Source organism: Meles meles, chromosome 7, assembly GCF_922984935.1.
Source record: "Meles meles chromosome 7, mMelMel3.1 paternal haplotype, whole genome shotgun sequence".
Lineage (NCBI taxonomy): Eukaryota > Metazoa > Chordata > Mammalia > Carnivora > Mustelidae > Meles > Meles meles.
The window spans coordinates 127758470-127782443 of NC_060072.1; the positions used below are offsets into that span (position 1 = coordinate 127758470).

A 23974-nucleotide genomic window follows, 5' to 3' on the forward strand; every position below is an offset into this window, starting at 1 on the left:
GTTTTTATTTTTATTTATTTTTTAAATTATCATTATTTTTTTAAGTAGGCTCCACACCCAGCATGGAGCCCAATGCAGGACTGGAACTCATAGCCCTGAGATCAAGACCTGAGCTGAGATCTAGAGCTGGACGCTTAACCAACCGAACCATTTGCTGCCATTTTTGTTTTTAAAGAAAGAATTCCATCCATCATGTAATGAATATACATCCTTATGACTAAGGAAGCAGATTTTCTCCTTTATGAGGACCTTTCTGAAGTTGAAGAGGATGAGTATGGTTGAGGCTGGGCTTCGAGGCTTTATTACAAATCTTTTATCCCTGTTTTCTCTGTTTTTCTGGAGAACTTTCTAGAGAAAGCCTTCTAGAATTATCTGCTTCCTAGCCTTGAGGAGATTCCCTCTTAGGTTTAGTCTCTCACTTTTCTTCTGACTGAAGGAACAAAGCTTTGTGAGAACGATGTCTTTTGAAGCTAAGAAAAAAAAACATGACACTCTAAGCACTGAGTATACAAAATGAGGGGAATCCATTTCAGCCCTTAAAACGTTTCCAGCACAAAACTGTCCTTTTTAGTGTTGCCATTTCTGTCACTCTACAGTGAGGTTGTCTGCTGAGAGGCCGTTGGCTCTGCCGCTTCACTGAGGGAGGCCCAACTTTCTAGGCCAGGTGATGGCCTCCTGCTTGCTTTTCACACAGCCCCTACTGAGCCAGCCCTGAGCCACACAGCTGTTTCACTTCTTCCCTTCTCTGCAGGCCAGCCTGGCTCCGCGTTTCTCACCATCACCCTTTCGCCACCCTCCCTTCCTCACCCCTCTCCCACATGTGTCCCTTTCTTCCCTTCCTCTGTGTCTGCTCTTCTCAGAAGTTAGCTTACAAAGCAAAGTTGTAACTTTGAATTCCTGTTTTTCCAACTACCATCATGTGACAGGATATCTCCTTATTGGAGGTTTTCCCTAATTTCAGAAGCCCTTTAAAAGTGAGAGCTTCCTCCACACCTCTTTTCAGCAGGGCAGCTCGGAGACCAGAGTAGGAGAAGGGGTGATTGGGTGCCTGCATTGTTTTGGTTCCTTCCTCCCCCCTCCTCTCCATTAGTGCAAGTGAAGGATAAACTGTGGGACATGAGGCTGTCCCTGCTCCTGGTTTTCTTCCCTCTCATTCCAGTCGCTGTACAGCTGTTGGGTAAGTTGACTGAAGCGGAAGCTTTCTAACTTGGGGCCTGGGGGAGATGGCACACCTTCCCTTTTGGGTCAAGGTTAATGGATTCCTTTTAATACTGTGGTGAGGAGGAAAGCAAAAGTCCCCTGCACCACCAGGTCTGTGGGGGAAACAGTTTTCCTCCTCTTGGAAGCCGGGAACATGGAGTAGGGAGGCGGCTTCTCAGGCCAGAGGTGCTACCTGGCCCCCAGCCCCACAGAACCCCTGTTTCTTCCTGACTTCTTTCACATCCCATGGTTCCTTCCCTGTTCTGTTCTTAGAGGCATTTCCTCTGTAGTTTGTGCGTTCTGGTTTTCAATTCACAATATTCCTGTCTAAGCACCAAGAAATATCTTCTGAATGTTTTTGGCCAAAAGGAGGGCGGCACTGCTCTCTTTCTTCATGGTGGGTCTAAGGACAAGGTCATAGATCATCCTCCAAGGACAGATTCCATGAGGTTTTTCACAACGCGTCTTTTTCTGTGAACAAACCTTTTAATCATCCATAGATTTTTACAGCTACAAAGTTCATCAGTATTCTAAGTTGTTCAACTGATTTACACTTGTTCCCCCCCCCCCCCCCGCCTTTTTTTTCCTGGAGACTGGTGGTTACTCACAAGGAACAAAATCATAGCTTTTCAATTCTCAAAGATGTTGTCGAGTCTCCCTTTTCTTTTTTAGTCCTTTAGACTCAGCCTGTTTAATTCCAAATGAGAGTACCCATTAGAATTTTCATTCCCTTTTGAAATGAGATGGAAGGGATCTCAACTTTGAACTTTGGTCTTGATCTCTCTTCTCTTCTCCAAAATGAGCACAGGTCATATGTGTGCATTCTGTTCCAAGGGCACTCCACACTCTCCATGTAATGGTGCAGGCGGGACTGGGGCACACCAGTAACACAGAAATGCCCACCACCGGGAGACTTCCAGAGAGGGTGCTGACCACAGAAAATATTAAATCATAATGAGCATTAAGTAGAGGTGATTATATGGGGGCACTTGGGTGTCTCAGTCAGTTACGTATCCGGCTCTTAACCTGAGCTCAGGTCTTAATCTTAGATGGTGAGTTCAAACCTCATGTTGGGCTCCATGCTGGTGTGGAGACTACTGGGGAAAAAAAAAAAAGGAAAAAGAAGTAGTAGTGAGTACAAAAGCTCAAGTGAAAGACCCGTGCTCTTGCCAGGGAGCTACTTAATTACTCTGTGTTTTAGATTCCCTGTTTATATGGGGAGCATAATGTTACTTGCACCAAGTTTTTGCAAGGATTCAATGAGTTACAAAATTGAAAATGTTTAGAACATAGTCTGGCCCATAGGAAGGCTTCCCAAGTGCCAGCTATTAAAAGTAGTGACTTCTTGTTCCCACAGCAGTAACAAATTATCCAATAAAAGCAGTATATTAAGCATTTAAAGGAGAGATTTCCCAAAGAACCGTAAGGTTCCTGGAGCCTGAAAAGATATTTTACCTTATTGCTGGACAAAGCATATCTCTCAGTAAGTAAGGGGTGCTGGAGGAAGAGATGCTTAACCCAAGTGGGAGAAGACCACAGCCTGGGGTTAGACATTAACACAGTGTTCAACTTGCTAGTCTGTCTTGTGGCTTCAGGGCCCCAAAGGTTAAAACTAAGACCAGTGAGGGGAACCTGGGTGGCTCAGAGGGTTAAGCCTCTGCCTTCAGCTCAGGTCATGATCTCAGGGTCCTGTGATCGAGCCCCATATAGGGCTCTCTGCTCAGTAGGGAGCCTGATCCCCCCCACCCCCGCCTGCCTCTCTGCCTGCTTGTGATCTCTTTCTCTCTGTTAAATAAATAAAATCTTAAAAAAAAAGCAACAACAAAAATCAAAACTAAGACCAGTGAAAATCTAAGAGTTGAGCTGTCTCAGATAGGATAGTCTGCTTAGGAGTGAGTTCTTTGTTACTGAAGGTCTTTAAAGAGAATCTCGATGAACAATTCAAGGGCTCTGTATGCGACCTGGATTCTAACCCAGGCAGTCCAATAGAAACATCATTGGTTAAATTACATAGCCATGCTAAAAAAGTAAAAAGAAACAGGTGACATTGATTCTTATGAATGTATTTCTTTTAACCCAATATATCCAAAATATTTTCTGTGAAGATCACTAATATCACCTGATCATTTTATCAGGATAAAATATACGGGCATATTTTTTTTTTGATTTTTTTTAAACATTTTGATTGATTTTTTTTAAACATTAAATTTTCAAAATCCAGTATGTATTTCGTACTTAGAGCACATTTCAATTCAGACTAGCCTCTTTTGAAGTGTACAATAGACCCTCAGGGCTGATGTCCACCATATTGGGCAGCGTAGGTACTAATTTTCTTTAAACTGACTCAATGTTTTGGGGCAAGAAATGTTTCTCAATTTGCTTAGGAAAGTTTCTCTCCTTGAGACAGCAGGATGCCTTGCTCTGATGAATGTCTTCCTCTTCTTAGGCACAAATATGGGGGAAGCAGGGAGGTGCTAAAGATGTGTTTACTCAGAGAATTTGAAAAAAAAATGGGTAAGGGAGCCCCTTCCAAATTTTTTTTCTCTAACTTGAAAGTCTATAATTCTGATTTTACCTTTTCTTGGTTCACACAGCACATGGACAGAGGTTAGTTACGGCTTCATAATAAAGCAGTAGAACAAAGGGTATTTGAATTCCCACACCTCTTGCACCAGCTGCCCTGGGTCCTAACCCATGAAGAAAACCCACAGAAATGTCTCCCTACTTTCTGTGGTTTATTTATTTATTTATTTATTTATTTATTTATTTATTTATTTTTAACTCAGAACACTTTCTCCTACCTCCCGTAGTGCATCCCGCATCATCAGTGCTGGGAGTACCCACGTCATACCTCGAGGGGCTAGGAGCCCAAGCTTAAGTGGGGGTGGGGTGGGGTGGGGAGGGTGGTACATGGAGTTCTTCTGCTTCTCTTGCCCTGCTATCTGTTAGCAGGAAGAGTTGCATTCAGCACTAATGTTTAGATCTCAGTGGGGATATAGTCATATTAGTGATATAGTGAGAGATGTTCAGACACAGAGGTTAGACCTCAGCTGAGATCTTCAGCTTAAAATGGAATGGCTTAGCTCATCAGCAATGGTGTGTTAGTAAACTTAACAATCGATTCTCAGAGAAGAGGAAAAAAAAGCACTGAGTTGGGGCATTTAGTGATTTCCATGGTGTAAGATTCCTGCTACGGTTGATTTCAAACTACGAATGCTATGTCACGGGAGGCAGAGTTGGAAAAGATGCCAACAATAGGACCTCACTAGCCAATGAGTGTAAAACAAATACAGTGAACGTGATCCCTGGCTCAGTCTCATGCAGCATCCAACCTCTGTGTTTTATAGGTAAGAAAATTGAAGTCCTGACAGATTAAGTGATCTTTCCAGAGTACCACAACTAGTTAATAGCACAACCCATTTAGTGCTTAGGAGTCCTGACTCCCAAGGGAGTATTCTTTCTATTAAAGAGAAACGATGTGTTTTCTTGCTGAATGAGTGATTGGTTAATACCAATCTAAAATTCTTCAAGAAACAATTCCCCACTGCCATTCCCTTTGTCATTTTAATTTTTATGAAATTTTCCTTATGATATTTCTATTTTTCTTTATTTCTAGTCTCCTCATTTCTGCCTTTACATATGACTTCTTTTAGATACCAGATTTAAGACACACTTTATCTAGTTACTGAGCAAAACCAAGTTCTTGTCATCGTTTTTTTGCCTCCATTGTTCTTATATTTGTCTATTTTTCCTGTTATTGTTCGAAACGTCATCTGACATTTCTGAAATTGAAAAATGGAGTTCTGCATATGTAGGATATTGTGGTTAATGGTTAGATGACACTTGTTTTGCTACATGACAATTCAGCACCTTATGAGGACGCTGAACTTAATTTCTCAGTAGGAGGAGTCATCATTGGTTAAATGTGAACTTTACAGGGTCATATGTGCTCAACCTCAGTTAAAGACAAAACCCCTTGCCCTCAAAAGGGAGCTAGAGTCCATAGGCATCCTTCAACACTCAGATCTGGCCTCTGGGACTGGAAGGCAAACAGCTAAGGGAGAACTAAGAAGTCACAGAGGCCGCAAGAGGAGTGGAACAAAAGGAAAGCAGCTTCTGAAGTTGCATATTCCATAGCTGAGAGGGAGTCAAACTGATGTTAAAATGAGAACACTAACGTCCTCTTCCTCTTGGCCACCATCAAGCATTGTTGGATGGAACATCATGTGGTTGGTTTGGGCCATAGAGGTGACTAGTAGAAATCAGTCAGAACACAAATGAGAGTAAAGGTGGTAAGAAAGCAAGGACCCTTTCAAAAAGAATTGAAACTGAGATCGGAAGGAGAAAGCATTCTAAGACAAATTTGTCCACTTACAAACCAAGTTAAAGTCACAAAGCCCTTTCAGATCCCTCATTCCATTCATCAATCATTTTCAGATCCTTCACAATAGCCCCATGAGGTAAGATGGGTAGGTGTTACCACCCACCTTTTACTACATGAGAAAACAGGCTCAGAAGTCAGCTAGCCACTAAGGACCAGAGCTGATTCTTGACTATTGTCTTCTGGCTAAGAATTTGCCAGCTGGAGTGTGTTGACAAGGAAAGACACAAAATGTGCTCAAAACAGCAGTATTTCAAAAAAGGACTTAGTCCCTCTATTTGTATCAACTGTTTAGACTTTTCACTCAGGGAGGGGAAGGAGGGCATTAACCCTGCAATATTTACTGAATGCAAAATGATATGCTGGGTTTTTTTACATAAATTATCTCATTCAGAAATTCATAGCAAGTCTATCATGGAGCATTATTATTCCTATTTTACAGATTGGGAAAGCAAGACAAGAATTATTAATTTACCTGAGCAATACAACTAGCGAATTGTGGAGGCAAAATCCGATCACAAGTTTGCTGACCCCAAAGAATGTACTTTTCTCCACCACATCACTTGTCTCTTGAGTTTGGAAACTCTGGAGTCTCCATCATCTCTGCTCTTCTGTGCCTTTCTCTGGGCTGCTGCAACAGCTCTATTTTCCTCTAGTCTCATCCTCTGTTCAGCTATTTCATGCTGTCTTCAAGACTGATTTTCCCGTTACTGATAATACTTAACATGTATATAGTAATTTCCACAGGTCAGGAACTGTTCTCAGCGCTTTATTTAGAAGATCTCATTGGATCCTTACAACAACGAGCAGGTTCTATTATTTTCCCCTCATTTTTCAGATGGAGAAAAGGAAGAACAGAATAGTTTAGAAACTTGACCAAAGTCCTATAGCCAGTGAGCATCAGAGCTCTGATTATGACATGGTCATATGGACATGATACATAAAGACTAATTAATTAGCATGACTGTGAGGGGAAGAAGAAAGAAGAAAGAGTGGTGTAGGTTCAAAACCTACAGATTTTGCTTGTTTGTCCTAGGATTGGGGGAGGGCCTGGCAATCTGAGGTTGAAGATCTAGGAGAGAAAGAAAGAAAGAGAACAAGTTGAGAGACAGAAGGGAGTAGCATCCAGGACACAGGTAAAGAGATCAGCAGACTGGGGTGACCTGCTGAGACAAGAGTGAACAAAATCAGGAAGGGTGTAGCTATTCATATCTTAGGAAATGAGACAGGAAGTTGGAGAAGTTTCTTACTCCTGCCATCACCTTTCTTCTGAGGTCATAACCCATATTGGATTCACCCTTGTACCTCCCCAAATGGCCAAATGCAGTGACTTCAAGTATTAGGTTCTCTGAAGATTTGGTGAATAAATGAAGGATCAGAGTGAAAACTAAAATAACTCTCAATTTTTCCTTTATTCTTTTATTTGATATTGCCACACCTAACACTGTGATCCTTAGTCTGGCGCCTGCCCCCAGTACTTGGCTTAGTTCTTTTGCATGTACTTGGTGTATGATAAATACCTGCTTTTCTCTTAACCTTGGTCCTTGGAGGACACCTCTGTAGGTTTTACCTTCATTTACTGAGGCTTTAGGGACAGATTTCTTGGTTCGGGTTGTTGAAGACACTATCTCTGATGGTGATTGGCATGAAGAGGAGTGGGGAGGTGAGACGGGAAGGGAAGGAGCTGATGGCCACTGTGGACAGCTGGAGTTCAGCCCTGCTGGGGTGTTCTGGGTGATAAGGCAGCCCACCCAATATGCCAGGGATTGGGGTTGTTTCTTCATCAGCTGCTATCAGTCACTGGTGAAGAGCTCCTCCTGGGGGCCTTCATTCTCCAACCCTTCTTGCCTTCACAGCATGTGAGGACAGGGGCCTCTGATGCACCCCAGGGCCAGAGATGCTGTGCTGACATTGAGGAGTGGGGTTGCCTGCACTGAAATGGCAAAAGGCAAGAAGAAATAAGTAGGGTTCTGGCAGCACCTGCTACAAAATACCCAATTATTTTCATTGTATCTAGTTTTTCTATCTTGCAAAAGATCGTTTTTCATGTTTGCAAGTCAGGATTTCATTTATCAATAGTGGGGAAGGTCTACAAATGTATAAGGAAATAGAGCATATAATAGTTCTGTCTCCAGAGGGTCAAATTTAATAACCTAATTTTCTTTGCTAGTCACTTTAGAAATTTCAGTATTTGCTTGATGTTATGGAAAAATGTAAAACCATTAAAACATGCTTAAAAGAATATTTACCTTCATGGGGCACCTGGGTGGCTCAGTTGGTTAGGTGTCTGACTCTTAATCTAAGCTCCGGTCTTGATCTCAGGTTGTGGGTTTGGGCCCTGCATTGGGCTCCTTGCTGGGTGTGGAATGTATTTTAAAAAAATAATATTCACACTTACGTTATTGGTTACCTGGTCTTCCCTTATTTTGACTTGAGATATTGAACTGAAACTTATTATCATTGCTTCTTTCCTTGTATGTTTTTTGACCTTTGAGGTTTCTGCCTTTGAATTAGCTACAGGTAGTATGAGCTCAGTGGGGCACAGAAGTTGTCTTTGGTTTGTCCTTACAATGTCACCCGCACAGTACCTGGTACATATTTATCAAAAAATTAATATGAGGGACCTCTGGGTGGCTCATTTGGTTAAGCATCTGCCTTCATCTCAGGTCATGATCCTAGGGTCCTGAGAGCAAGACCCATGTCAGGCTCCCTGCTGAGCAGGGAGTCTTCTTCTTCCTCTCCCTCTGCCTGTTGCTCCCTCTGCTTGTGCTCTCTCTCACTGTTTCTCTGTGTGTCAAATAAATAAATAAAATCGTCAAAAAAATAAGAAAAATTAATTTGAGTTGAGGAAGATAAAGTTAAAGATGAAAGATGGGTCTCTTCAATTCTGTAAATATATTTCTTTTTTTTTTTAAAGATTTTATTTATTTATTTATTTGACAGAGAGAGATCACAAGTAGGCAGAGAGGAGGCAGAGAGAGAGGGGGAAGCAGGCTCCTTGCTGAGCAGAGAGCCAGATGAGGGGCTCAATCCCAGGACCTTGGGATCATGACCTGAGCTGAAGGCAGAGGCTTTAACCCACTGAGCCACCCAGGAGCTCCCAATTCTGTAAATATATTTCTGACAGGTATTTAAAAAGCAGAAAGAAAAACACACATTCAATCCCATAATTGAGATGGCAGAGAAAGGAATATAACAATTCTACTGTCCTCATTTGTTAGCTTTGTGCTGTTTCTATTATAATTACATAACTAGTATAGACAGAGAACAGAATGTTTATATATATAAAACATTGGTATGGTTAATAGTGGCAAAAAAAATCAAAAAAATACCACTAGGTATCTTTTGGTCAAGGCCTTGACTCTATTTAGAGGAAGAAATCAGAGCAACTGCACAGAGACCATGATAAAAGGAAAACTCCGTGTTGATTATTAGTGGGGAAGAGGAATAATGGATTACTGTGGAATCATAAAGTGATAATGTTACATTTCCTTATATTGTCTAGCAAAGACAATATCAAACTTTCCCTGCTCCCTAATGTCAAAGATAAATAAAGGAAACCAGAATAGATAAGGTTGAATTGAAATAGAAACTTTTCATTTCCAAGTACTCCTTGTATAAACAATTTATGAAGTGTTTTTTGGTAAAAATAAACTTTCAGGGGAAGAAGTAACATGAAATACACCCGTCACCATTCATTAGTTATTAAATAAACTAATGTTCCTGGGTTATTAGTCAAGATGCTTCAGATTAAACTTATATCCTTTCATTCATTCAACTAATATTTGTGGACAGAATATTTTGCTCCAAAAAGAGATGATACAGTCCTGAACCAGAAAGATTAAGTCTTTCTACTTGTGGGATTTACATTCCAGTAAAAGGACATGGACAAAACATAATTAATGATTTTTTAAAATTTATTTTCAGCGTAATAGTATTCATTGTTTTTTTTTTTTTAAAGATTTTATTTATTTGACAGACAGAGATCACAAGTAGGCAGAGAGGCAGGCAGAGAGAGAGAGGAAGGGAAGCAGGCTCTCCACTGAGCAGAGAGCCCAATGCGGGGCTCTATCCCAGGACCCCGGGATCACGACCTGAGCTGAAGGCAGAGGCTTAAACCACTGAGCCACCCAGGTGCCCCTAGTATTCATTGTTTTTGCACCACACCCAGTGCTCCATGCAATAAGTGCCCTCCCTATTACTCACCACCTGGTTCCCCAACCTCCCACCCCCTGCCCCTTCAAAACCCTCAGGTTGTTTTTCAGAGTCCATAGTCTATCATGGTTCATCTCCCCTTCCAATTTCCCTCAACTCCCTTCTCCTCTCCATCTCCCCATGTCCTCCATGTTCTTTGTTATGCTCCACAAATAAGTGAAGCCATATGATACTTGACTCTCTCTGCTTGACTTATTTTGTTCAGCATAATCTCTCAGTCCCATCCATGTTGCTACAAAATTGGATATTCATCCTTTCTGATGGAGGCATAATACTCCATCGTGTATATGGACCACATCTGCCTTATCCATTCATCCGTTGAAGGGCATCTTGGTTGTTTCCACAGTTTGGCGACTGTGGCCATTGCTGCTATAAACATTGGGGTACAGATGGCTCTTCTTTTCACTACATCTGTATCTTTGGGGTAAATACCCAGCAGTGCAATTGCAGGGTCATAGGGAAGCTCTATTTTTAATTTCTTGAGGAAGAATCTCCACACTGTTCTCCAAAGTGGCTGCACTAACTTGCATTCCCACCAACAGTGTAAGAGGGTTCCCCTTTCTCCACATCCTCTCCAACACACGTTGTTTCCTGTCTTGCTAATTTTGGCCATTCTAACTGGTGTAAGGTGATATCTCAGAAAGACCCACAGCAATATCATCCTCAATGGGAAAAAGCTTGCAGCCTTCCCGTTGAGATCAGGAACACGACAAGGGTGCCCACTCTCACCACTCCTGTTCAACATAGTATTAGAAGTCCTAGCAACAGCAATCAGAAAACAAAGAGAAATAAAAGGTATCCAAATTGGCAATGAAGAAGTCAAACTCTCTCCCTTCACAGATGACATGATTCTTTATATGGAAAACCCCAAAGACTCCACCCCCAAACTACTAGAACTCATCCAGCAATTCAGTAACGTGGCAGGATACAAAGTCAATATACAGAAATCAGTGGCTTTCTTATACACTAACAATGAAAATACAAAAGGGGAAATTAGAGAATCGATTCCATTTACTATAGCACCAAGAACCATAAGATACCTGGGAATAAAGCTAACCAAAGAGGTAAAGGATCTGTACTCGAGGAACTACAGAACACTCATGAAAGAAATTGAAGAAGACACGAAAAGATGGAAGACCATTCCATGCTCTTGGATTGGAAGAATAAACATTGTTAAAAGGTCTATATTGCCTAGAGCAATCTATACTTTTAATGCCATTCCGATCAAAATTCCACCGGTATTTTTCAAAGAGCTGGAGCAAATAATCCTAAAATTTGTATGGAATCAGAAGAGACCCCGAATTGCTAAGGAAATGTTGAAAAACAAAAACAAAACTGGCGGCATCACGTTACCTGATTTCAAGCTTTACTACAAATCTGTGATCACCAAGACAGCATGGTACTGGCATAAAAACAGACACATAGTCCAGTGGAACAGAGTAGAGAGCCCAGATATGGACCCTCAACTCTATGGTCAAATAATCTTTGACAAAACAGGAAAAAATATACAATGGAAAAAAGACAGTCTCTTCAATAAATGCTGCTGGGAAAACTGGACAGCCATATGTAGAAGAATGAAACTCGACCATTCTCTTACAGCGTACACAAAGATAAACTCGAAATGGATAAAAGACCTCAACATGAGACAGGAATTCATCAGAATCCTAGAGGAGAACATAGTCAATAACCTCTTCGATATCAGCCACAGCAACTTCTTTCAAGATATGTCTCCAAAGGCAAAGGAAACAAAAGCAAAAATGAAATTTTGGGACTTGATAAAGATCAAAAGCTTCTGCACAGCAAAGGAAACAGTCAACAAAACAAAAAGGCAACCCACAGAATGGGAGAAGATATTTGCAAATGACAGTACAGACAAAAGGTTGATATCCAGGATCTGTAAAGACCTCCTCGAACTCAACACACACAAAACAGATAATCATATCAAAAAATGGGCAGAAGATACGAACAGACACTTCTCCAATGAAGATATACAAATGGCTATCAGACACATGAAAAAATGCTCATCATCACTAGCCATCAGGGAGAATCAATTTAAAACTAAATGATTTTTTAAAAAGAGTATATTTTAAGATGGTTATGAACATTATATAGAAAAAGAGCAAAATTTGGATCATCTGCTCACTAAGGACTTGACACTTGAGCTGGGACCTTAAAGAGCATCCAAAGAAGAGGGAACTTAAACTATGAAGTTTCTTAAGTGGAAATGAAGGGTTTGAGGAACAGAAAAGCCTTGTGGCTGGAAGGTGGTGAGTGAGAGCAGGGACAGGATCATGTCCTCCCTAGGGAGCTAGGATGTGGAGGTTGATGTTTTTCTCTTGTGTACAAAAGCACACTCTTAAAGGATTTAAAGTTTTGGGAAAATACAGTTAAAAACAAAATCTCTTCCCAACTTAGAAAACCTCTCATCAAGGTAGAAGAAAAAGAAAAAAAAATCATGGTGGAATAAGCACTCAACCAGAATGGGATGCATATCACAGGTAATCTGCTAAAACAAAGAAATCTGACTCTTCTATATCATTAAGTGGAAACAACCCATTACATTAGGGAGGTACTGCAATTTGGAGTCAGGTGGCAAATTAGGCCCATCTCACCTAGGAAGCTGGGAGTTCAAGGGTCATATTCTTTGATGCTTTCATTTCATAGAGAGGAAGACCAGAGTGAGACTATCCTGGCTTGGTCTAGTGTGTTGGCCATAGTGAAAGAGAGAAAATAATGGATTAGAATATATATATTTGTCAGGGTTCTCCAGAAAAATAGAAACAACAGGGTATGTGAATGTGTTTATATGTAAGTGTATCCCTATACGTATCTATCATCTATTTATCTGTCTATCTGTCATCTTCTGTCTCTCAGGAGATATTGAAGGAATTGGCTCATGCAGTTGTGAAGGCTGGCAAGACCAAAATGTACAGGGGTAGACTGGCAGGCTGGAAACTCAAGAAAGAATTGATATTGTAGCTCAAGTCCAAAGGCAATCTGGAAGTAGAGTTTTTTCTTCTTCGGGAACCTCTGTCTGTTTATCTCTAAAGACCTTCAACTGACTGGATGAGGCCCACCCACAGTACAGAGGATAATGTACTTAAAGTTGACTGATTAAAATGTTAGTTTTTATCAAATAAATAAATGAACAAACAAATCCTCACAGCAACATCCAGACTGCTGTTTAACCAAATATCTGGGTACTATGACCTAGCCACACTGACACGTAAAATTGTCACAGTATATTTTTGGGTAGAGCCAGTAGATTCTGCTTTTGTTCTAGAAAGTGAAGGAGAGCTGGGTATCCAGGATATCCTAGGTTTTTGGCTTATGGATATGAGTGGATGATGTCACCATTAATGAAAAACAGAAGATTGGATGTTTGCCATGATATTTAGAGAAAAATTAAGATGGAACTACAGATGAAAATTAAGTACATGAAATGAAAGTCAAATAAGTGTACAAATCTCCAAAGGAAGAACACTATTTGTGCATGAAAACTTTCAAGCACCTTACCTTAAATGGCTGGTGACCAAATGGTTGTATGACTGAATTTGGGTAATGAACAAATGTTGGCTGTTCAGTGATGCTGATGTATGATGCGGAAGATATTACTGTTGATGAGATGTTACTAAGCAAAACTATCTAAAAAGTGGAAGGTAAGTCTCAATAGGAAAACCATTGGCAGAATAGAAAACAAATTAAATGTAAAGGGCCATATAGTTGAGTTTACAGATCTATATGACAAAATTTTCAGACTTCATTACCATTTAAATTAGAAGAGCCTAGATGTACATTTATGTGAGTGAGGTAAATGATCATAGCAGTTGAGGTTTTTTTTTTTAACTTTTTGTTTTCCTATCTCCTGTTTTATTATGAACAAAACAGCATATTATTAATATTTTGATTTTATTGCCAATGCAGAAAGTTACTCATCTTGTCACACGAGGACATGAGCACCAACAAGATGAGATCAAGTCTGGGCAGGAGTTCAGCTAGACGGAAGGGGCATCGCATGCTCAGTTGACAGATGTCAACTCCAGAGATGCCAACAGAAGCAGGTGTTATGAGTTGAGACTCTATTGAGTCCCAATTCCAAGAAATCAAACCAAGAGAAATGAGAACCCCATTCCGAGGAAGCCTGGCTAAATTTCAGAGTGGCTCCAAATTAGGAAACCAGATAGGTTAGAGGCAGGAGGTCTCTAACAAGTGTGGGACAAGAGCAGAGGCAGGAGCAGGGCAGGGAAAAATAATCTTTGAAGGCACAGATCTTCGTAAGCCCTAAATTGATGGTCCAAGAACTGATCTCAGAACGTAATGGCGCTAATTTGACAGGCGTGTTGAGGACAGTAAGTAGAATATGGCTTGTGAAGATGTTTTGTAAACGGTGAAGGACTCTGCTGTGGTACTTTGATGACTTTGTTCTATTTCACAGGGATGCTTTGATTTAAAATAATGAGCTAATTACTCAGACCTTCGAATATCTGAAATTCTACCAGCTCATTTTGAAAGAACACTTGTATAGAAGAAATTCAGTAAATCTTTAGGAGTAATAGTTGATATTTATGTCATAAAATGAAAAGTCTGTTCTTTTCATTTGTCTATTCTTTAAAAAATAAACAAAAAGGAAAAACCTTTACATGAATTCTGTTTTAAGGGAAAAAAATGCTTACCAGATCCTTTTCTTTTTATTTATCTTCTTTCTTTCTTTCTTTCTTTCTTTCTTTCTTTCTTTCTTTCTTTCTTTCTTCTTTCCTTCATTCCTCCCACCCTTTCTCCCTCCCTCCCTTCCTTCTTTTCTTTTTTTCTTTTGGCAAGAGGAAGTTCAGTTTTGCCAGATAGCAGCTACCTACTCTAAATATAAGCCATCTACACATATTTATTTAAATTACCAGCCCCAGGGGCGCCTGGGTGGCTCAGTGGTTTAAAGCCTCTGCCTTCGGCTCCGGTCATGATCTCAGGGTCTTGGGATCGAGCCCCGCATCGGGCTCTCTGCGCAGCAGGGAGCCTGCTTCCTCCTCTATCTATCTGCCTGCCTCTTGGCCTACTTGTGATCTCTGTCTGTCAAATAAATAAATAAAATGTAAAAAATAAATAAATAAATTACCAGCCCCAAATTATAAGTATAAAACAACACTGTTATTTGTAGTTATTGTCAAAAATATTACCCCAAATGAAATAAAAACATATTTATTTAATCTTTACTGTGAACTTGACAAATTATTATACTTATAAGTACATTTTTATACCTTTTTGTTATACAAAGTCTGGCATGAGTATGCCAATGAAATGAAAGTTAAAATTATATAAGAGATACTAACTTACAGATCTAGATGCTACAATATTAAGTTATCTATTGTTGCAAGGGAAACCAGAACAAAACACTTCTCTAGCAGGACTCTCCAGAAAGTATTTAGTTCAAAAATTTGTTGAACATAAGGGTAAAAGTTCCTAAAATAAAACTATCTTTTAAGTTACAAAAAAACCTCACCAATATTATAATTAGAATAATTATGTATGAGCTTCCTCTATCTCAAAGAGAGTAGGAATGAATCAGATTTCAAAATTCTATTCTAGGGTACACATATATCTAATTCTACAGCTTATGTATTCATATCTAAATTTTCTTTTTTAGAAAGATTTTATTTATTTTTTTTGCCAGAGAGAGAGCAAGAGAGCGTGAGAGTACAAGCAGGGGGAGCAGCAGGCAGAGGGAGAAGCAGGCTCCCCACTGAGCAGGGAGCCCAACATGGGGCTCAATCCCAGGACCCTGGGATCATGACCTGAGCTGAAGGCGGACACTTAACCATTGAGCCACCCAGGCATCCAAGGCCTTTTTTTTCTTTACTCAGATGGTTATTATTTCTTTCTCTGTTCTCGACCTTTTATGTTTTACTACACTACAATTTGTGTGCATTTAAGGCAGGCCTTTTGTAATGCTCCCATAATGAACTAGGATGTCTTGAGGATTTCTGGCCAGTTGCTGGGGCCTCCTGGGAAGAGGCCCCTCATCCCATTCTCTCTCTCCAGTCTCAAGGACATCCGCCCTTCTCCTGGGATCATAAGTTTTCTGAAAATGGAAAATTTGGGAATTTTGACCTGAAATATTCTTTGTCACATGTATCCACTTAAACATCTTTTCTTGTTCTTTTTTTCTTTCTTAAACAGACACTAAGCAATTTTTAATATATAATGAAGATCACAAGCGCTGTGTGGAAGCATTAAGTCCCAGTGCAGTGCAAACAGCGGTTTGCAACCAAGACAATGAAGCACAGAAATTCCGATGGGTGTCTGAATCCCGGCTTATGAGTGTTGCTTTTAAATTATGTTTGGGGGTACCATCAAAAACGGACTGGGTACCTGTCACTCTGTATGCCTGTGACCCAAAGAGTGAACTTCAGAAGTGGGAGTGCAAAAATGACACACTTTTGGGGATCAAGGGAGAAGATTTATTTTTTAACTATGGCAATAAACAAGAAAAGAATATTATGCTTTACAAGGGTTCCGGTTTATGGAGCAGATGGAAAATCTATGGGACCACAGATGATTTATGCTCTAGAGGTTATGAAGGTAAGACGCATGGACTATCTTGACTTTCTGTCAAATTTTTCTCATCTTTCTTAGTTGGAACCTAATTCAAGAAAGTAAGTATATTCTTGTTTAGTTTGTGCTAGAAATACTCATTGTGTTTTAAACTATTCTGTGTGCTATGAGAAAATGACAGTGAATAAATATAGTAAAAAGTACTGAATGATACTTTAGCTGTTTATAATTAATGGAATGACTCTGTGTGTGTGTGTGTGTGTGTGTGTGTGTGTGTGTGTGTGTGTGTGTGTTTAACTTCTGCTAAGGCTTTTTTTAAACTATGGATTATGATTTTTAAAAATGAATTTTCACTCTGGCCTTTGACCAAAAGTCTCCTATTTGACATTATCTGGTTGTAGTGATAAATGAATTTAACCAGATGTCTTTTTTCCTTTGGTTTAAGCTATCCCTAGAGAAATGACCCATGGAAAATCATTCTTTCCCAAGTCAGACTGCCTAAAATGAAATCCTGACATTCCTTGATCTTTTAAGTTTCTCAGTGTTTCTCTGTCACCTTATGGGTATTAAAAGAATGGACTAACCAGAAGATTGGAAAGGCTAAGGAATTAGCCTGAAGATTAACATGCAACATAGTCCACCATTTTAGAAAGTGGTAACACCTGTGGGCAGAAAATAATTTTATATGAATTTGGTTCCTTAAGCTGTTGAAAGTTAAATAAAACCAGAGTATTTAGTTTTCTCTTTTCTTGACCAAATTTCATTCTCTGGTGGCTTGACGGAAACAACATGACACAGATAAAACAGAACTGGAAGCCTTTTACAAAGCCTCTTTGTGTCAGATGACGTTATAACCACATTCCAGGTTTGGACACTTGGTTATTTGGAAGTCATATCAAGAACGACCTCAAGGTCAGAGGAAGAGATTACCTGTTTCCAAAATTACTGTGTTACTGAGGCTACAAAGATTGGTTGAGCCTAGTTGTCATAGCTCATCAGAGCCTGGGAGTTTAGATCTTCGTAAGGCCACAATTTGTCAGCATTCCATTTTCCTTCTTTATGAGGAGGAGGAAAAGTAGGCATTGAAGAAGAGAGAGAAGACAAGTTCAGAAAGAAGCTATCCTGAGGCATTTCTTGAATATAATGAAGGTCTAGAAGTTATAGGGGAAGCAGCCTAAGTAGTGTAACCTTACAGGGGAAACCTGATAGAAAACTTTAGCAGGACAAGAGTGAATCAAACTTGACTAAGTCAAATTCCACAGAGAGGACAGTAGTCCTAGTTGAGGGATTCCAAACAAGATTGCCATTAAGATGTTGGACTTCTTATTTTATTTAAAAATATATCACTGAAGTTACAGAGACCCCATTTCTAATCCCCACCATCCTTTGTGCTCTCCTAATTTGAGAAGAATATGCATAGGGTTAGGATGGTGGGTCTCAAACTACACGTTTAAGAATCACCAGGAAATCTTGTCAAAAGTGCAGATACCAAGGTTCCCAAGGACATGGGGGTAGAGGGGAAGAGGTCTAAAAGTCTATTGAGTTATTTCTATGAGCACCTGGGTGGTTGGAAGAAGACTGACCACATTTTGCCTGCTCCCCAAATCTCTCTTTACTTAAGATTTTTCTGCTAGAAGGTCTAGCACTTCAGAGTGGTCTTGGAATCTACTCATTGGAATACACCTTTGATCTGAAGACGACGTAGAGAGGGTCTATGTAGAGTCTGTCTCTCTGAAGAAAACTTGAGGAAGACAACTGGCGGTGGCCAGGGATTATTTTAGAATAAATGGACTCAGAATTGCAGACTTAGAAGGATCTGAGTGTTGTCCGAGAATTTGGACCATAAAGGAAGAAAAATTGACTGCAGTTACATGACTTGTCAGTGAAATGGTTGGAATAGACCTTGGTTCTTTAGGCCTCATCCGGACTTTGTTTAATAAGTCGGGTTACTCCTGAAAAGGCCATTTCTGACTGAGAACTATAAACAAGCACTGAAAATTTCTTGGCTAATTTAATGAGCAGTAGTACAACTAGCCCTGAGGTGGTCTTAACAGATTTTTTTCATATGAAGGAACAGAAGACCTAGTGATTAAGAGTGGCGTAATTATATCTAAATCCAGGATGTTCCTTATACAATACATGATTTGGAAAACTGGTCCTGTAACGGAGTGGGACAAAGGCCAGAATTGCATTTTGAAGTTCCTAACAACTAGCTAATTGGCGAAAAATTGATTTTGTGGTAAATGAAAATAAACCTCGCTTTTCAGGAGGACTGGATAAGTACAGCGAGGAAAGGGAAAGGAAAGAGGGTAAGGAACTTAATGTGCATTATGATTTTAATATATGATAGGTGTTGTGCTGTATGTTTTACAAATTTTATATTGTCTAAATTGGATTTTGAGATGTCTTTGGGGGACTTTTTAAAGTCATAGAATCTAAAAAACTTAATTGAGAAAAGAGTGTTTTTATCCTGGACAAATTTTCTCTGTAGAAGTTTTCTCCAGGGGGTGTCCCTGCAGAGACAGAGACAGTAAATATTTTGGAGAATGTGGCTACAGGGGGTGGTATTGTTTTGGTGGAGATCTGAGCTTCTCTAATCCTTTGGCTTCAGCCAAACTATAATCAATGATGATTTTTTTATTTGTTTCAATTTTCTCTTTTAGGAAAACCCAGAGATTCCCATTTTCTCTGTCTGAATTCAGTTTTAAGAAAGACAAATATTGACTGTCAATGATATCCAATGGTTTTGAGTGCTTTCTTTCCATGACGTGGATTAGAGAGTTACATCCAAATTCTGACCCTTTCTCATAGTCTTTGTTGAGGGACTCCAGTAGAGGTTGGCTTGACAGGAAGTGGTGGGGGGGCATTTAACTTTCAGTTATGTGTTTGAGTTACACAGCTGTAATGCTATTTTTCCATCTAGAGAGCCATTCATTCCTTAAGTCCAAGCAAGAGGAAGAATGCCCTCTTCCCTGTTTTGGGAGAAATGCAGAAGTCAAGACAGGTATCAGTAGAACTTGCTACTTTTGCCTCACGTGAAGAAAGAGGAAAATCTGTCCTAAAAGACAGCAGACATGAGGTGGTACTCGAGTTGTTCCTAATACAGAATGCTGTGTGTACTTAGCAAAAGACGGGATAGAGAGAGAGAAGGCAGAGAGAAATGAATTCCCCGTGGGGGGACATCCAATGTGGTCAGAGAAGGAAGACCCCATTCTTTCAGCATCCTTCTTATTGGAAAGCCATGGGTCAGAAGATTGACTGACATTGAAAGTGTGATCAATGTATCTCTTCTAGACATGTACACGCTGCTGGGCAATGCCAACGGGGCAACGTGTGCCTTTCCATTCAAGTTTGAAAACAAGTGGTATGCAGACTGCACAAGTGCTGGGCGGTCGGACGGATGGCTCTGGTGTGGGACCACTGCAGACTATGACGCGGACAAGCTATTTGGATATTGCCCCTTGAAATGTAAGTAACGTTATCTCCAAGAAAAGTTTGCCCCATTTCGTACAGCACCGTGGCGAAAGACCTTGTGTTTATTGAGACCATTTTCCCCCTCAGAGTTATTTCTCATTTATTGACTTGTCACACTCTACCACAACCCTAGGCAGATGGCATGGTCCCACTCTATAATGGAGAAGGTGATCCATATCGGCTGAAGCCGGGACACAGGTCTTCTGACCCTCAGCCCTACGCTGCATCACATGACCCCTTTATTTCTGCCAACTGCTTCTTTCCTCAATATTTTCTGCTTCTAAGACTATACGGCAAATTATACTGTATATGATGCAATATATACTGAATATCCCCCCAGGGTTTACCTTTATTAAGCCATAGATCAAAATTAAAATTTAAACAAGCATATAGTTTGATGGAACAAAAGAGATATGAGGGACTCCTGAGTTTTTGCCAATATAATGAAAAGGACTTCTTTCCCTGAAAGTCATAGTAATGAATAGTAATGATTTTAAATTTAATTTAAGAACAGTATCATTTAATTTAATGTAGCTGTGAATCAAATGGAAGTAGATTATTTTTATGCTTGAAGGGATTTTTAAAATGAAAACCTATTATTGCAGTAATACAAAATAAGTAGCTTTGCATGGTATTGATGGGAAAGCAGCCAGAACATAAGAATTCTCCTCTGTTCCTTCCACACTCAAGAATCTGTAAAGAGGGGCGCCTGGGTGGCTTAGTTGGTTAAGCATCTGCCTTCGGCTCAGGTCATGATCCCAGTGTCTGGGGATTGAGCCCCATGTCAGGGTCCCTGCTCAGTGGGGAGTCTGCTTATCCTTCTTCCTGCCACTCCTCCTGTTCCTGTTCTCACTCTCTCATTCTCTTTCTCTCTCAAATAAACAAAATCTTTTTTTAAAAAAAGAAAAGAATCTGTAAAGAAACAGTGTAACAGGTTTGGGTGCGGTGGAGGAGGGCATCGGCCTTGGGAGAAGGGGTTGGGACTCAAGAAGGAGGCAAGGGAGGGGTTCTTCTACTTTCCCTGTTACCCTACATCACAGCCTGCTGCCAGCTAGCTCCTTCCTTTTCTACCCCCTGAAGTTCTTACTGTCTGCCCTCTTGTTGCTCCTTCAGACTTTATGGATCACAGCAGCTCCCATTTTGTGCTATTACCCAGAACCTTCTCCTGCTGGCCTGCAGAGGGATGGGTGCTGGGGAAGACTCTGGGTGAAGATGTAGTCCGGGATGGTTCTAAGGCCATGGGAATGGCAAGCGCATTGCTTACAACTGAATTGTGGGGACCACACATCCACATACAGTCACATTATTCCGAGCACTGCTGTGAAATAATTCACAAAAATGTTTTAGTGTTTTTTAAGTTAAATCCCAAGATCTAAGAATCATACTTATTTTTCTCTTTTGATTTATAATCTCACTTAAAATAAATTTGATTTTTCAGCTCCATATATTTATTATAATTCTGTCCTTTGTGCAGTCCCTATGTTCTGGGTGAGTAGCTACAAAAAGAGGCTTTCCCATTCATAGTGACACTCCTCTCCTGTTCTTGGGTAAATTAATTGTACTTGTCTCTCTTATAACAACTCTTAGAGGTTTGATTCCTGTGAAAGTTTTATAGATGTCCAACCTCATTTTGGATGGCTTTTTGTTGAAATCAAGCTATTTTTCCCCTAAGATAAAGCAATACTTGTTTTCCAATGATTAAGGACTATCTTTCACCTTTACTTAGTAGAAAGGGTATTTTCTGAATCTATTATCATGAAGTTTCTTGGGAGTGTGGATTTTGTGGCCTAACTATAGCATCTCACACTTAAGTGGTATTGATGAAGGAGTTGTTGGAGGTATGTACGATTTAATCAATCAGTAAGTGGAAGACAAATAGCTAGTGACTAATCACACACACACACACACACACACCCACAAAAAAAAATCTCACAACCTTGGGATCAATGTGTGTTGGAGCTGTATCCTGAGTATTTTCTTGAATAATCTTTTAGTATTATTACTTCTAATTTATGTCTTCAAAGCCTATATATATATTTTATTTAATATATATCTTCATATTTTATATGTCTTTAAAGTCTACATATATGTATTACTTTTACATTTATCTATAAATATGAAAGTAAAATAACTGTAGGGAATCAAAAAATTGTTTGATTTCAATATACATTAAAAATTTAAAGCACATTGTATACATTTCATGCCTTTCTTTTTTTTTTACAGTTTAATTTATTTATTTTTCAGCATAACAGTATTCATTCTTTTTGCACAACACCCAGTGCTCCATGCAAAACGTGCCCTCCCTATAACCCACCACCTGGTTCCCCCAACCTCCCACCCCTTCAAAACCCTCAGGTGGTTTTTCAGAGCCCATAGTCTCTTATGGTTCGCCTCCCCTTCCAATTTTTTTTTTTTTATAAACATATAGGATTTCATGCCTTTCTTAAAGGGCTTTGTGATTTCCCAATCTATTTCATTTTCCTTGCTCTGTGTTCCTTTCCAAGAACATTTTAGGGGCGCCTGGGTGGCTCAGTGGGTTAAACCCTCTGCCTTAGGCTCAGGTCATAATGCCAGGGTCCTGGAATTGACCCCCGCATTGGGCTCTTTGCTCTGCAGGGAGCCTGCTTCCTTCTCTTTCTCTGCCTACTTGTGATCTCTGTCTGTCAAATAAATAAATAAAATCTTAAAAAAAAAAAGAACATTTTATTTCCTATTAGCCTTAAAGTAGCACGTTTAATACGGGAAGATGAGGTATCAGTTATTGACCTAGTGACATTTTAATAAGTGCTCTTTGTGGTCCTTTGTATTGTTTATTGTAATGTTTTCCTTCTGTTTAGACATTTATTTTAAAGTATCATGAGAACAGGAAAAGGAAAAAACCCTTTCTCTCAGTTCTCCATAGCTTGCAACTTTAGCTCTCCAAATCGGTTGTGCTGGTTTGCTGCAGGAATTGGAACAATCTGGGGGAGGTGTAGGGTCAGCAAACCTCTACATTAAGAAATGGATTTTAATTCCTTGATCTAAAGTGCAAAATATACTTTCTTTAAATGAAGAGAAGAGTCAAATAGCATTTCCTTCTTGGGTCCTGTGTATCCTCTCTCTTCCATTCCTGGGCAAGAAAATTATCCCCCCCCCCTTTTTTTTTTTGGTTTGTTTGTTTTGTGTCTCACATTTTCTACCATATTAGACTTCCAAATTTCTACAAATATGTATTTTAAAACATCTCCGTCTTCAAAAAGCCCTCAAGTCAGTCTCATTTAAATGATCTCACTTACGTGGAGAAGAATCCTTTTGGGTATGGAGCTAGTAAGATCTCAGATTGTCATCACTGAAATTAAACATTACCAATTCAAATTTATTTTTATGTAATCATATAGTAATTTTATAATGAAAACACCTTAGAAATTTCTATGTTATTGCCTGAATGGAATTTTGATTTATTTTTCTTCCTCTTTGATGTGCCATGGAACCACAGGTTTCATATCATAGTGTGTGTTGTCTGTCTGAAAAAGGTCACTTCCTTGTCACATATAAAGATTCATGGCAGCATAGGCTATATGCTTATGGGAAGCTGGCCAACTTCTTGGCAGGTTGAACATGTCTCAGAAAATTTGAGAAATTACATGATTATTTCTCTTCCTTACAAATAAGTAAAGAGATTATTACTCCCTAGAATTTTTAAGTAGAATTTTATATTATCAAGAAGAGAAAAGGGACACTTTTATAACACCAAGCACACAGAAATACTTGATTTGTTGGCTAATGTCCCAAAGATCTTAGAAGTAACACACTATAAATTATATTTTTCCATTGACACTATTGGACTTTCATAGGTACAACTAAGTTTGTAGATTGGGAATCATAAAATAGCAAAGGCAAAAATAAGTTTTGACTCTGTAAATAACAATCTATCAGTGTCTACTAGGACCTGGGAATACACAGATTTAATACATCCTAGAGATGGGGATATGAGGCTTCAGAACTAAGGACAAACCAGTTGTGAGTGACCATGCCTGGGTGTAGGTCCAGTCATCCCGGTGGTGGAGTCTATGAATTTACCTTCTAACACCTATGCTTTTGGTCTAAAAAGACCCATCTAGAATGTGAAGACAAAATATCCACTTGTTCAGAGAAGATTTATATATTATCTCTTCCCCCTAT

General features: G+C 39.6%; 1 protein-coding gene across 1 annotated transcript in view; it reads left to right on the forward strand.

The window, feature by feature from the left end:
- Positions 1-1019: 1019 nt before the first annotated feature.
- The window catches only part of MRC1 (mannose receptor C-type 1), a 105496-nt gene continuing 82541 nt past the window's right edge, over positions 1020-23974 (forward strand). The window contains exons 1-3 of the mRNA XM_046013581.1: positions 1020-1177; positions 15965-16366; positions 19634-19807. Coding sequence (XP_045869537.1) covers positions 1117-1177; positions 15965-16366; positions 19634-19807 — 637 coding nt within the window. The 5' untranslated portion in view covers positions 1020-1116. The remainder of the gene's footprint in view (positions 1178-15964; positions 16367-19633; positions 19808-23974) is intronic.